At 34.2% G+C, this 16,492-nt stretch overlaps 1 protein-coding gene across 1 annotated transcript; it reads left to right on the top strand.

The window, feature by feature from the left end:
- LOC142340951 (sialin-like) lies at nucleotides 1-2,169 on the top strand. The gene has a single exon (XM_075391734.1). It carries the CDS (start codon nucleotides 199-201, stop codon nucleotides 1,723-1,725), a length of 1,527 nt encoding a protein of 508 aa, XP_075247849.1. The 5' UTR covers nucleotides 1-198; the 3' UTR covers nucleotides 1,726-2,169.
- Nucleotides 2,170-16,492: the final 14,323 nt, after the last annotated feature.

Below are 16,492 nucleotides of genomic sequence, written 5' to 3'. Positions count from 1 at the left end.
TCAAAGTTTACAGTTAATTTTCCTTGCTTTTTTCAGAAATTTAAATGAATTTTATATGAACTTTTAAAAAATGATCTGCAAAATTATGTTAGTAGAATTTAGAAATTAATGATTGGAAGAGCACACCCTTTCTAAACCAACCGTGGTACCGATTTTTTTGTTTATTTCAGCTATTACCACATAATTGAGCAGAAAAACATGACAAAAACTGATGAAGAACTGACAAAATTGGTGGTCAAAGATGATGCTTGTTACCATGCTTCCTTTTATGGTAAAGTGACGTCAACAAGATACAAAATCGCACTTCTAGGCTTCACAGGATTTGGTGTCTTATTTTCGATGCGTGTCACAATGAGCATCGCATTTGTCGATATGGTCACAGATCAGGGCACAAAAGACGGGTCGTTTAATGAAAATTGTCCAATTCCCGATAGAGGCAATTTTACCGCACATTCTACAGTTCGAAATTTTAATTGGTCAACTACTGAGCAAGCCCACATTTTAGTGGCGCCATTTTACGGCTATATTGTGGCACAGTTACCCGGAAGTTATCTTGCGACTGTTTACGGTGGAAAGAAAGTATTCGGATACAGTGTTTTGGTGAAAAGTTTCCTGATTGTTTTAAACCCTCCGATCGCTTACTTGGGAATACCTTGGTTATTTACACTGCGTCTGGTTGAAGGTATTTTAGAAGGGTTTACAGTTCCGACTTTCAGCCATTTCTCAGCTAGGTGGGCGCCCGAGTTAGAGCGAACAGTTTTCTACGGAGTCACATTTTCGGGTTGTTCCCTGGGCTTGATCATCTGCTACGCGATTGTGGGAGTTTTGTGTACAGTGGAATTTTTAGAAGGCTGGCCACTCGGGTTCGCCTTCAACGGGTTCATTGGTATTATCTGGTTCATAGTCTGGATGTACGAAGCTTCCGACTCGCCCGATAGCCACCCTCGGATATCAGAAGGTGAACGCAAATATATAAATGATTCCACGAAAGTCGATAACAAAATAAAACCCAAAGTTCCCTGGCTCAAAATGTTGACAAGTCTACCCTTTCACGCATTTGTAATTGTAAATATGTCAATTTTGGCGGTAGATTATTCAATATTAACATGTTTGCCCCTATATTTCTCAAATGTTTTGAACTTTGACGTCGACACTGACGGCTACTTTTGCGCCATACCTTGGTTTCTGTGTTTACTTGGCTCAATCTTTGCCTCCGTTGTAACCGATCAGCTACGATCGAATAATATTGTTTCCACAACAGTCATACGGAAAATAAACCAAAATATAGCGTCACTTTTGACGGCTGCTTTTCTCATTTCTGCGGGTTATGCCGAATGCAGATCAGCCTTAGCTGTTAGCTTTATATCGATTGCAATGTTTTTCTTCGGATTTCATTTCGCTGGCGGGTATTGTATCAACCTTGACATTGCACCTTACTTTGCCGGAATTACGAATGCAATCTCGACTGTCATAGCATCAATTTTTGGAGCCCAAATGCCCATAACAATTGATTTAATAACACAGGATAATATTCACAGTACAGAACTGTGGCTTTACTGTTTCTACTTGATTGGGGCGATATTGGTCATAGGCGGTATTTTGTTTTCTCTGTTTGCTTCTGGAGAGGTGCAGCCTTGGGCAACTCCCGAGATTCATCAAGATTCTTCCAATGGAAGTGGACAAGAGGCGGAAGAACTTGTTCTTAAGCATAGCCCAAAGGAATAATACATGAAACATGCACAACACAGACTCAAATGCCAGATATCCCCAGTGCCAAATTCCACAATGCCAGTTTTTTCTGCGTACAGTATCAGATTCAACTACCAGACAGAATTCTTGTTTCAATTAATGTTACGCAACTTTTGCTAAAATCACTTCAGAATTCTTGCTTGCATCTCAAACTAATGCCAGATTTCCTCCGTGACTTAATTAGGGTCACACAACCTAAACTATTTTAACCCATCGTCAATAATTCTTAGTAATCATCCAAAGGTCTTTGTGACATCCTACAAAGAATACAAATTTCTCAATTGTTATACAAAGGTCTTTCTATGATGGTGCAATAAACCATTTTGATGTCCGTTATCAAAATCGCGTATGAAAATACCTATCTAGACCATTTTTTGCAAATTCTCTAAGCAAAAGATGAAAATCACCTTTGAAGTTTTTGCTTGGCTGACATTACAATTTTTTGTCTATGAAGCAGAACGTGACTCGAAGCACAACAGCCTATAATGCATAATTGGCTGTTCGTTGATGATGATTACTTCGGCGCGTCAATGGTCAAAATTGTTTCTTATCTGAGTACCTCGTAAGAAAGTTGTAAGTTGTAATCTGTATATTTGAAAGCATCATACCTCCTGTTTGCATTCCATCGAGGTCTGCGTTACAGAAGAGCTCAATGGAAAGCCTTGACCAGACCCTGTATAATAATATTAAAATTTCAAGATTGTTAAGCATTATATTTTATCATAGTATTTAATCATAATATTGGCATTAATTAATGATTCTTCTATATCATCTATGAAACTTTGAAAATTTTTTAAACAAAAGTATTATGTGTTTGAAACATTATCGACGCTGTATCGTCAAAAGCACCGCCGTCAAACACAGCTAAGAGCAATCTATGAGCTCAAAAAGGCTCAAGATTTGAAAAACTATCACGAACAATCTGTAAAAACTGTTTTCGTAAAAAAAAACAAAAAGCAAGTGATTGCCCAAGCTTCTTACCACACTTTACGGAAAAACATTAACTTTAAACATTCAAAAAACAATGTGATAATGCGGTTTCATATAATTTGAATTTATTTTTGAAAAAAATTGTGTCCAAAATAAATTTAAGAATATCATTAAAAAAGTAAGAGCATTGATTTTATTACAACTAGCAGGCCAATATTTGAATGTTCTTGATTTATAATTTTCAGAAATTTCTATCCTCATTGAAAACATGTTCGTGATAACTCCTGTTCGTGCAATCATTTCATTGAAAAAAATTGCAAAATTACTAAGACCAAATATGCCAGAAAAGATTTTATGAGGGTTCAGAGTATTAATTATAATCCAGAGCACAGAAACGTTTAATTACAAAACAGAGAACCAAATTCGGCCAACGTTTAATTTAGCAATTATTTATGAATGGTCGCATTGACTGATAACAGAGAAATTAAAATACTTGAAGAAAAAAACAAAAGATACAGAGCTAAAGAGCTCATTTTAAAAACAGAAATATTAGTAAAACTTGAACAAAAAAAGCAAAAAAAGATTGCCAAAAGGGGACGAACAATAGACAGCATTCACAAATACAGTTACAGATTGATAGAAAACATACACATTGGTGAAGACAAACGAGAAGCTGACAAAAATAAGAAATAACGAAAGCACAAAAACAGAGAAAGAACAAAAAGACGAGGAAAACGAAAACATGATACAAAGAGGCAGAGTGGCGCACGCGCCTCAATCACACATTCACTCATGCACAACCACGCGCATAAAAAATTATATACAATCCCATTTTTAGCGCCTGTTTTTGTTTTATGTATCGACATTTTTTCCGTGAACACGGTTTTTGCCTTGGCACTCTGTCTATCCTTGATTTTGGTTATATATCATGTTTTAAATCATAGACCCAGTTCTTGGCATCTTGTTGGTCAAAGACTCGATTTCAACACTATTCATATTCGGTCATTGACCCTATTTGCAATGAAGCAATTGCGATAATTATTTTTTTGTTAAAAAACAAATTTCCGCAACAAACCTCTTCAAGGAACTTTTCTCGTCAATGACCTTTCAGAGCCATTTTTGGAACTCCTAGCAAGTTTTTGGGTCATTTTCTATGGGTCATTTTCGGTCACTTGTCGTTTTTTTGCAACCACTCTTCTGTGCTCTTCCGCAGTCCTTCTAAAAGACGCAGTCCTTCTAAAAGTTCACAAAGTTACTAAACATTTAGTGTTGTTATTTCCGGTTCTGCATTTTCCTTGTCGATATATTTGCTACGATGAGATAAATTTTATGAATAAGTTCGATACAATCAAATTTTATCTTGCATGGTAGCCAATAGTTAATACTTATACATTTCCTGGTTTAAAAAAATGAGAGACGTCAGAAATGTAACAGAAATCTTAATCAACGCTAAAGAGCCGTTGATTCAAATCCTTTTTTTTGAATTGTCACAAACTTTTATTTAAATTTTCGAACAAATTTCAATTTTTTTTGTTTAAAAGAGCGCATAAAGGATAGCTGGAAGTGGATCGGCACTCATTTTGGTTGAGAACATTGGTATTAAATTTGTTGAATGAAATGAATCAAAGAGAAAGCTCATTAAATAGCTTGTAGTAATCCTGATATATAATGAGTCAAAAATTCATTTTTTTAGAAACCTGGACAACTCTTTTAATTGAGGATACTCCTAATGTTTTTTCAATGTTTTTGCCTGACATCATCATGCCGTTACCAAAGTTGTTATGTTGCGTAAATTTTTGTATGCATAAGTAGGACAACTAAACACAAACAATGGAAACAACCATCAAGGAAAATTTAAAACAATGCCGGTACCTTGCAATATTTTTAGTTAATGAAAATATTTAGTAACTGAGAAACTCAACAAAAATTAAACAAACAACAGATAGCCGACAAGTAATTCTGTGTTTTTGTGAAAATGATTGCAAACGAAGTGAAGCATTATGTGGGATAGGGAGACAACTATCAAAATAATTTATGATAATTTAAAGACTTTGGCGTAATTATATTTCGGGTTCAAAATATCCTAATCACTTATTTGCTCTAAGTTGCTTACAAAACTGAACAGCTTCAGGATATTGTTGGTAGGAAAATATAAGAATCTGGAATATCAGAGAATTTTCTCTATATTCAAATTAGAAAAGCGCGCAATTTCTACTACATTGACACTTATCTTTAATGAATACAGAAACTATAGAGCTTCGGGACTTTTGTTTGCTGTCTTCTGAGCCAAATATGAGATACCATGAGCAATGAAAATTATAAAATGGTCATTGTGTGGCATTGTTAATTCTTTTTTATCCAGAATAACATCCTGACTGCCATGTACATCAGATATTAAAGTAATAAAACAATGCCCAAGAAGATGAATACACCATTTCCATTGCTGAAATGCCAAAATTAAAACCCAGAGAGCAGCTTCCAAAAACTTTGCTATTGAGACATAGGAAAGAATATAGAGAATATCTCAGCAATTTAGAGCTTAGAGACTTAACTAATGTTAAAAAACTCGGAAACAAAACAAACTTACCTGAATTTTTTTGACAACTGCAGCTAACAAATTAGAAGACGAATGCGAATCAATTTTCAGCTGTATGGTTGTCAAATTTTGATATCTATCTACTTATATTAATTGGTATCTGGACCATTTGTGTACGATCTCAAGTGAAACAAATTTTTGCAAGTCCCTATGAAATGTCATACGCCACAAAAACTTCTGATTTTTGATTTGTCAATTTTTAAAAGTTTTGGGCTATAAATATGCCCATTTTTCGGTAAATCTCTTACATTTCTCTTATCTTTTGAATCCTCTAAAACCCTCTAAACATATTTTTTTCTAATTTTGTATAAGCATAAATAGCTTAGGTACTTAACTTGTCAAAACCCACCCTGCTTTATTGGGGTCGTTGTGCTACCGTGTCCTTAAACCTTCTGACAAGTTATGAGCGCACACACCAGATCGCTGATACTCTAACACAGTTTTGGCTGAGATTGAAGATTCAAGTCATTGTTGGCAATTGTTCATACGCTAGATTGAGGAGAGTCTAGACCTAAAACTGAGAATATGTTATAAAGTTGTTAATTGAAGTTATGATAATGTACTCAAAAAGGAAAAAACCGAAGAAACCTAACTTCGGTTTTAAGTTTAAATCAAAAGCAAGATAATTTTTGTTTGTAGGTCCTGAAAGAAGGCTTCATTTTGAAATGGCGAGGCAAATTGATCTTATTTGTGTAGAGAGAAAGACGCCGGCACTACTTGTCAATCATAAGCGGGGACACCTTTCCAGCAAAACTTTGACAAGAGGAATTTGACCCTTGAATTTTAGACATGTAGCAAATTCAACAGATGAAGCTTCAAACATTTCAGATTTTTGTGAAGCCTTTACGTTGTGAAAAAAATTTAAAAAAACTTGTTCCGAAAACAAGCAATAACAAAGCAACCCGAAAATTTGATGGAGTTTTTTTCTGCAGTTATTGCAACAGAAAGTCCACAAAGTGAACATGACAACCGATTTGCACTCAGTTTCATAGAAGATTTCAGTGGCTACGCAGTAGTTAATTTTTTGAAATAAAGAGCTTTCCAAGACTATGCTGCACAATGCGGTGGTAAAAAAATTCTGAAACTGATATTTGGACAGAAAAAAACGAAGACTTTTTTGCTTTAGCAACGAAACAAATCGCAAAATCACAGTTCCTGAACCACCCATACAAATTGTGATACAGAACATTTAAATAGAACAATAGCAGAGGCTGCACGATGTTCTCTTAAAAGTTAAAAAATGCCAAAAAACCATTGTGTTGAAGATATAGACACAAAGTGTCATGCTACAAATGTAGTTGTCAAAGATCAGAACACAGAGTCAGCCGTAATTCTTTAGTAGAAAACCGGGAAACAGCCATCTGAATATCCTGCTAAGATTCCAAACAGAAACCAAAGATATAGAACACAATATGTTATACTCAGAGTTGAACAAAGCAAATGAAAAAACTTCAGGATATAAGTAATTCAAATGAATAAAGTCAGACTTTGAAACAATTGAATTAGAGTGCGTTCAGGAAAGTGAAGGCCATGCCAAAAATGTAGTTGAAAAATTAAGAAAAGAACAAATTGCAAACGTTAGAACAGAACCATAAAGTAATGTAACTTTTAATCCCAAAAATCCAGTGAAAAATATAGAACAAACGTTTTCATGAATTCCACCAACTGACAGAAATTCACAACAAAAAAGCTAGATTCACCATAAAGAGCGCAAGTGATAGGTAATACTGGTCAAATAGCAATTCCTTTTGTTGACCAAGAGACCATATAGCTGTGTTCAGAGTACGATGAAATGAAAAGACCGAGAAACGAAGCAGTACAAGATCCGGAACTTAGGTTAAGCGATAGATCTAGAGCACCTCCGGAACTATTTGGTAAAAGCTACTCCATGCTGCACAAGTCACAGTAAAAAAAAACTTATTTGATCCTGAAAATATCGAAGATGCACCTTGCCAACGTTTCCAAACAAATTGTGAGAATTGAATAGTCAGATGCCTCTGCTCCACATGGAAGCCAGTAACATATAAAATTTTACTAGCTTTATCAGCTGTCGAATTTTTTTTTAGGCAAAAGTATATAAAAGCAGTTTACTTGCATCTCGAAATAGACAAAAAGGTCTATCTAGAGCAATCAATTGAATTAAAAATTTAGACTGAGATGGCAGCAATTTAGCTGGCAATCTCAAAAACTCAATATATGGACTGAAGCAAGCAGTCAAAAACCGGTACCAAGAGTTTTCATTTTTTTTCTTTTTCTGCATGTTTTTTAAAGGAGTAAACAAGAAAACTCTCTTATTCTAATAATGAAACAACTAGAAAGTTTTTTGCCCTAACGTGGGTAACGTAGTAATAGAAAGAATTAGTTGAACACGAAAAAATATATTGAAAGTTTCACTTCAGTCAAAGTTCAAAATGGATGAGAGAGCAGACCTTTAAAGGTTTCTTGAAATCTGTGTCCAAAAAACAGGAAAAGGAGTAATTTTAGATCAAGCAAACTACGCTAAATGTATTCTGGAAGATTTCAAAATGCAAGACTGCTAACAGAACAGAACACCAGTTGAAAGTTAATTAAGACCTAAATTAGCTCAAGAGAATTCGGTAAGAGTAGGTTCTCACAAATTTCGAAATCTAGTAGGTTCCTCACTTACCTAGCTAAGCAAACTAAACCATATACCACCTGAACCAAAATTGTTTTATCACGCTCCATTAGTGACACAACTATTGAACCATTCACTCATGTTAAACTTGAGATGAGATACGTACAACATGCTAAATATTTTATACTCTTTTTCCAACAACCAGCAATAGCACTCTAGTTGGAAAAACAGATGCAGACTGGACTGGAGTCATCAGTGATAGACGATAGACCATAGAATGCTGTTTGCAGCTAAGAGACAGCAGTGGATCTTTCATGTGGCAAGTCAAGATGCAATCGACATTGTATTTATCATCCTTTGAAGCAAAATATCAGAGTTTAGCTACAGCCCTTCAGGAAGCCATCTTTCTCTATGGTCTTGTAAAGGAACTGGGGTACTAGCAAAATAACCACAGAAAAGGACAACCAGAGTTGTATAAAGCTTGCGGCTAAGACAGAGATACCTTTTCATCCGCGCACGAGTTTATCAAAGTGCAATAATTTTTGATTTGCTCCACCAACAAACGTAATGGCAGCAGATCTTCTGACAAAATCTTTGACAAAGCAGAAAGTAGAACAACATCGAGAAGAACTATATTGGGTGAATCCAGATTCTTGCCTGGCGGCAACAATGTGAGTAGGGTTATTGAAACACAGAAAGGAGATTAGAAAATTTCTTAAAGCTAAGGAATTTAAATAAAGTTAATAAACTCAGAAAGAAAACACTTTAACCAGATTGATAGCGACAGCTGCAGCTAATTATGTACAAAAACGATTGTGAATCCATTTTGAGCTGTAAGTTTGTCAATTTTTGGTATTTATCTACTAATGTTGAGTGGTAAATGGAACTTTGTGAATGATATCAAGTGAACTAAAATTTTGCTTGTAAATCTGAAATGAAACAAAATCCACTGAATTTTGAGATGCCAACCACTTAACAATTGTAACCCATAAATATTGTTTTTTTACTATCAATACAAACAATTGTCATGAAATCCTCCAGCTTTCTCTGCTCTTTTGAATCCTCTAAAATTAATATGTCTTACTCTCTCCAATATTTTACTGGATTTAACGGCTTGAAAAACTGGTCAAATTGTGTTGTGCCTCACCACCGAAGTTGTTGTATTGTCGTATCCTGAATCCTGCTAACAGCTATGATTTCCTCACAAACTTTCGACCCGAACTGTTAATCCTTTATTACTAGATCATGTTGAAAGTTGACAAATCAAGTGAAATATCATGTAGAGGATATTACGCCAATTTTTTTTCATTTCGTCATGCTACACTGAACAATCTCGAGTTTAAAATCCAATCGAATGTATTAATGATTTGTTTAGCATAATTGCAGAGAACATAAATAAAAACATTTTGTGTTACTTGTATTTGAAAGATAGATAACGGCAAAAAGTAAGAAAATTTTTCAGCGGCAATGAACTTGACCCGTTTTCTCACAGTTTGATTACTGGTTCTGATTTTGATAGACAGGGTAATTACCTTCTTAAATGATGAAAAATTTAATTCTGCAGTTGATAATTTCTGCGATATGTTTCCACCAGCAAAATTTTTTTCTTGATTATACGCTTGCTTTCTTCGCAAATCTTTAAACTTTCAAAAATAGTTTCATTTTTCTTTCAATTATTTCTTATCAACAATCTTTGGATGTGAGCATCAAAAAATTCAGCTGCGTAAAATAAAATGAAAAGGTCAGCTGCGTAAATTTATAACAACGAACACGCTGATGAATTTTTTTTGCTTCCATTCATTGAGAACTTTATCTCACACAATTCTTTTTTTTTCGATAAAGCAAACAAGTCTTTTTTCGACAAGCAAATCAAATGATTCGGATTCTATCTCTGGACATCAAACGGGTGAGATCAAACCAGTTTAACGTTTAATTTAAAATGGCGTCATTTCCAGGGTGAGTGTTTTTCCTTTTTTGTGCAGGAATAACTGGAACCAGTCACCCCAAAGCATAGATATCAAGATGACAAATGTTTTTTTTTGGATTGTCAAAATGAACAAAAGAGAAACTAGAAATCGACGTGATGCATCTAAGAAATCAAGGAAGGGAGTCGCTCAACTTAGCAAATAATAATCAAGAAAACAACCAAGAATCGGATGCATTTAACCTCAAATTGGAACATCAGAAAGAACTTTATATTCAAGCCCAATTGAAATTAAATCTTTGAAGTGTCAGAATGATAAATTAATATCAAAATTAATTAGCGAAAAAACAGTAGAAAAAGATGTCGTGAAATCTACCGTCAACCGTAACTTTTAATCAAAGTTTGTTCCTCGTTTCACAAAACAGTTAAGTGTTTCTGACAGCTCGTATAAACTGGTTTGTCAAAATCACATTAGTAATTATGCTGCCATTCATTCTCGTCCATCTTCGACAATAAAAAACCTCAATAAAATCTTTGAAAATTATGCGCCCTCAACGAAAGCAGAATGTCTGATTGTTGAGACAGTGCAAAATTCCATTGATCAGTGTACGGCTGGAGAGGATGCCGCTAACAAGTTGAGAGTCGATTTTACCGAAGTGCGTTAATTAAACCTTACAATGTATCGATTCGTTAATTACCCAAGGTAAAACGGCGATTTTCGACGCGAAACTAAAAATAATGAAAAAACCAAGTTTAGCAGGGCTTTAGATGATATATCAGATGGTTTACGCGGCGAAATTCAAAATATCATTATAAAAGTTCTTGATTATAATTTGGAAGAAGCAGATATTTGAATACATGACATTCATCCAAATCAAAGTGGAATCTTGAAAATGGTTTTTAGCTTACAAAATTACATATCAACTGTGGGCCGTTAACCTTATGTTAGCAACGTATCTATGAGACAAATCAAAAAGCAGCCAACGGATAATGTCATCATTACCTTGAACAGAAGTAGTCATATGGGATATAATGCGTTTGGGTGACTTTGAAAAAAATGTTCTCTTATTGAAAATTTCTCATGGTTTTAGCCCGTTACTTCTTGTAGAAAATAACACGTGGAAGTTTTCAATCAAAAGTCACCCAAGCACTTTAATTTATTTGATTTTCTAAACGAAACAATGATTGATAAATTAAGTTTTAGATTTTGTTCTTTAAAATTAAACTTTAAGTCTCTAATCTTGCTTTGCAGTGATGTCGAATCTAATCCAGGAGCCAGTTTACATATTTTACCAACAATCGAAGACTACGAAAAACAAAAGGCAAATAGAAACTTGTGTCCAAGTTTTATATATACAATTATTAGAGGTGTTAACAACAAATACAAAAAAAACTTCGGATTGTTTGCGGTAGCAGAACACACAAATATGCTTGATTGTTGTTGAAACTTCGATATACGATTATCAGAAGATAAACTTGAATTGTTCAAGCAACAATCACCACTTTGTCCATCAAAGTAGATCAAAACTGATGCAGCAAAGAGAGGTGAAGGAGTAAGAATATGGGTACCAAGTGTAAAACTTCTAGTAAACGTTTCTGATTGTCCCAACAAAAGCTTGAGCAAGATTTTCTAGACAAGTTAACATCAGAAATTTCAGGCGCATATTCAACAACAAGTATGAAGAAATGGTATTCAGAAATACTGGTTGATCACTGTTTAACCACAAAACACCAAATTTTGATACAATCGTTGTCAAGCAGTTGTCTGAAAGTGATCATTTTACACAAGTTTTCCTTTTTTAATCTGGACTTTGATTATGAAAACAACAAAACGCAGTTTTTTTAGGGATAATAGAAAAATTACTGGGGTTAATCTTCACAAAAAAATTGCATCCGCGGATTGGATTTCCATGCATCACCAAAACAATGCAAACTCAGCTTTTGAAAAATTTTCAAAGATGTTTGAACATATTTTGAATAATACATCTCCTATTAAAATAGGAGAGCCATCGTCAAAATCTACAAAAAAATCGTTATCCAGAGAAAACTTGAATCTCATTAACAAAAAGCACTGGCTTTTCAGTATTTGGAAGGAACAAGCAGACGTTGAGACATATAACTCAAAGAAAAAATCAGAAACCATACAAACTGACTACTTAGAAGAGCGGGTAACAATTATTCACAATAACTGTTCGAAAGTCTTCTCGATTCAAAACAACAGTGCAAATTCTTTAAAACAAAAAGAAAACGCAAGCATTAAGACAGCAAAATTTCTAGATTTTGGCTCAGCCAAAATATTTTAAAAGAAAAAAAAATAAATCGCTTACACGATTAACATTTCGAAAATTTAGGTTTAAACGAAAGTGAGACAAAAAAGATTGAGCTACTGGATTGAGCTTTTGACAAAACTGTTTTTTCCTGCTGACGTTTAACGAGAAAAAACTGTTAACTGTAACTGATACATTACCACAAATTAAGGAAGCGGGTTCTGGATTACTTGCAAGTGCAGCAAAAGTTCTATTTTAACACATCTACAGTTTGCAATAAAAGAATACATATCAAAAAACATCTTCTCCTACGTACTCAAAAAGGCAGAAGTAACTCCATTTTAAAAAAGGAGTGATCCACTGGAAGCAGAAAACTACCGATCAAATTCAGTTACACCGACACTTGCAACAATTTTTGAGAGATTTTTGCTCCAACAAAAGCTAGAACAAGTTGAACAGTATGAAATGATCAACAACAATCAGTTTGGGTTTCTGAAAGGAAGATAATAGAATGGCACTTTTATCTCGTTGACAGAATCAGTGAACACTTTGTTAGAAAAAAATGAAATGGTTGTTAGTATATTCTTGGATTTATCCAAAGCTTTTAACTCAGCATCTCACAAAATTTTACCCGAAAAAATTATAAAATTTGGATTTAGTACGGAGTCAATTGCAATGCTGGAATCGGTTTTGTCTAATAGAAAACAATGCGTAAAGAACGGTTTTCAATATTCGAATTGGGTGACAATCAATCACGGGGTAACTCAAGGAACAGTTCTCGAACTTTTAATTTTTATAATGTATATCATTGATTCTCCAGAAAAAATGAAAAAAGAGCATGTTTTACAGTTTGCATATGACACAGGCATGATTTCCAATTCGAAATCCGATGAAAATCTCTTATTCAAAATTAACAGTGTATTTCAGGATCCTGACAGTTATATAAGGCAGAATATGCTTACTTTAAACCGAGATAAAAGAGAATTTGTGGTTTTTTCAAAAAATGGTGAATAAAAAATTCATTGAACAATTGCATTATCATGGAATTTTCATAGAACCAAAAACAATTTGTCGTTATTTAGGTATAATGATTGATAACAGTCAAAATTTTGAAATGCAACTAAACAAAACGTTAACAAAAATGGTAAACGCTATTAGGTCAGTTTTTACTTAGTATGACGTCTCCTACAATTAAAAGCAGGAATCGGTTTTTTTTAAATCACTTGTTTTGTCCCATCTCAATTTCAGTACAATTGTTTTCCAATCGTTGTCGGTTAGGTCACTTCAGAGCGTTAATAGACATAAAAACTGGTGAATAAAGCTTTGCCACCTGCGCAAAAACTTGTCAGCGCAATAGGTTGAAAGACAAAATTTTACCAGCAAAGCTTTTCATTAAAAAAGACTGTCTTCTTAAATTTTTTGACCTTACAATACAAAGAGAGCAGTCAAGAAATCAGAAACTCCTCATTCAGGATTCTCGGAAAGTACGATTTGACCAAAAACTCCGGAACTGTCAGTTTTTTCCAAGTGAATAATTTACCAATTGAAATCCGAAAAGAAAAAACTGAAAATAAATATACGGAAAAACTAAGCAGCAAAATGGTCAATTTACATGAACGTGTTTCAATAGATGGACAAGTAATAGTCTTTAGGAATTCTTTCTACTGAAGCCTGAAGACCAAATTATTCATATAGTTACGAGACGATTTTGAAAAGGTAAATATTTAACGTTTTTGTTGTGGTTATAACTTTAAACTTACATTTTTGAAGATTAAAAATTGTTTAAGGTTTGAAGAGTTGCAAAACGAGATTGAATTTTGATTATGATAAACAGGTTATCAAAGGCTTCAATTCACTTCTTTTCTCAGCTTTTTTTGATACAGATCAAATTTTAGAAACCCGCAACCCGCCGACGAAAGGAGAGTAATTTATCAGAGGGGTCTTGGTTGGCTCACCTAGAAATGGTTCTTTTGAGACATTTCTTACAAAAATTTGCGCATTTCCGACAAATATCCAGTGCGCTTCGTTATAAATTTCAGTATTTTTCCTCAAAAATGTTTTGTTAATATATAGTCCAATTTATATCAAGACTTCTAAAAGATTGGACGAAAAGAATTCTTTGGCACCAGAGATTAATGATAAAACCTACATCTGGAAACTAGTTATATACATCAAAGGAGTTTTTCCATAGTTTTCGCTGCACTTAACCGGATATTTAAGTACGGATTTTGTGCTTATTTTTGGTTTAAAAAAATTGGCCGTTTTCGCATTTCATATATAATTTTCATAAAAACTACTGGGAATTTTTAATTGGTTCACATCTTTTTTAAATTATCCTCATTCAGTAACGCTAACTTCTTTTGGGATGGGGGTAGAGACAACTTTGCTTTCGAATCAGACTAAGTGATCATGCAAGTTTTTTTTAGCATCCAAGGTCAACGAATGTTTATAATAAAGAGAGGAATAGAATGAGTATTAACAAAGGAGAGAGGGATTAAAATATGAGGCAGAGACACTCTGTCTGAGAATGTAGTCTGAAAGTGGGACAAAAAGCTCACCATAATAATCCTCCCTTCATATCTCATAATCTCTTCAGATTATTCCCTGTTACCCTACCTCCAATCTCCTTTTCCCAACCACAAATCTGCCAAATGCAGACTGCAAATTCATCAGGATTACCTCTTTCATCGCATTAGCCAACCGTCATTAATTATTATTGCTTTTCCTCATTTCTGTTTTTCCGTATTTAAACTAAATTCTGTCGAAGGAAAATTTCTGAGTACATCAAAAACGTTTCTCTTTTCCGCGAAATTTGACATTCAATTGCAATTGGTCATCCAATAATGCTCTAATTTGTTTTTTTTTTGCTGTTCATAGGAAATGATAAACAATAAGTTTCATTGAAATCGCAATTTAGAGCATAACCTCTGCCAAAACCAAAGAAACTTAGAAATCTAGAAAGTAGCATGTGCAAATTTCAAAAATACCAAATACAGTGCCAAGATAAAAACTTGCGAAGCTCGTGGTCAGACAATGTCACCTGACTCTGCTTAGTCATTTCGAAATTCTGACTTAAAACTTGAGCGAGTACGCGGTGCTCGATGAATGTCAGTCTTCCTAGTGACTTCTTCAGAGTCTCGTAAACATATACGTTCAAGTTGTGAAGTGGCTTTTTATTAGGAGATTAGAAAGCTGAAGTGTTCAATACAAGAAAATCTCTCGCCAGATAATCGCGCGGCACGAGTTTGATCTGATCAACTTTTGTGTAATTTCCTGCGATTAATTAATCTGTGCCAAATTAGACCAAGCAACGGCGGGCTGAACAAAACAGCACTATGGCAACTTGAAACATGAGAGTCAATTTCCAAACGATTCAACTTCAACTCTACTACTCTTTTATAACCAGATTATTACTCTCTTAGCGCAATTCTCGAGATTATATTTCGGCCCCCCGCTTAGTTAGCATATTACTCTTAAGCCCCCTGGCACAGGTGCAATTTTTGAACAAAATAACGTACTATACAACAACACATGAAATTGTAAGTGGTGGGCATAAAAACACTGGCGGGGGGACAGATTAGAACCCAATCATCTTCCTCAAAATTGACAACCCAGCAGTGAATCAAAAAGATTTACAACAGACTTGACTGAACGATGCCAACATGTCATTTAACCTTTTTGAGTTTCTTCAATTACAACAAATTGTCACAAGAATTGTCTCACCACATCATAGAGTTCAACGTTTTATAAAATTGACTTAAGCAAACCCATTAGAGAGGTATTTGGACTTAAGTTTGCTTATTTACTTATTTATTTATGAAAATTCTACCAAGAGACCAGCAAAAAAATTATGACGCCACTCAAGTCTTATACTCTTCTTTGACATACGAGGTTGTTATAAAATCCATTGCATAGATTCGATAAGATTGTGTACGATAGGAATTTTTAAGTCATTTGGAGAAATTTTGTTGGATTTATGTCAACCACCAGATCAATATAAGAAGTTTTTTGTATCGCATATGATGCAAAAACATGGCTGAAGACGATGGGCAATAATTCTTGCCCTTTGAATTATTCTGTTCCAGTAAGATTGAGTAAACAGACTAATGTGTGTTTTTGAATCCATTGTTTTCTACAGCCTAATTACAGGTGAGTCTAGCAATTAAAAATTTTATATACCATTATAAGGGTGGAAAATATAAATTATAGATGCTCAACCTCCAGTGAAATTACGCTTATGATTGTGGAAATTGAAACAATACCTTATTTGAGAACACCAATCGCAAATAGCCAAACAACGTACTTGAAATGGTCGGATTGTCTGGAATAAACCGATAATTTCTTGAAAATACCATTCAAACACTGCCACTTAGAGTTTGAGAACTCTAAATAACGCACCTTCTCGATTATACTGATCAGCCCTAATTCTT

The sequence above is a fragment of the Convolutriloba macropyga genome, chromosome 6 (genome assembly GCF_964194025.1).
Source record: "Convolutriloba macropyga chromosome 6, txConMacr16.3, whole genome shotgun sequence".
In the NCBI taxonomy this organism is placed as follows: domain Eukaryota; kingdom Metazoa; phylum Xenacoelomorpha; order Acoela; family Convolutidae; genus Convolutriloba; species Convolutriloba macropyga.
The sequence above is the reverse complement of the archived record's forward strand: the minus strand, read 5'-3'. Positions and strand labels throughout refer to the sequence as shown.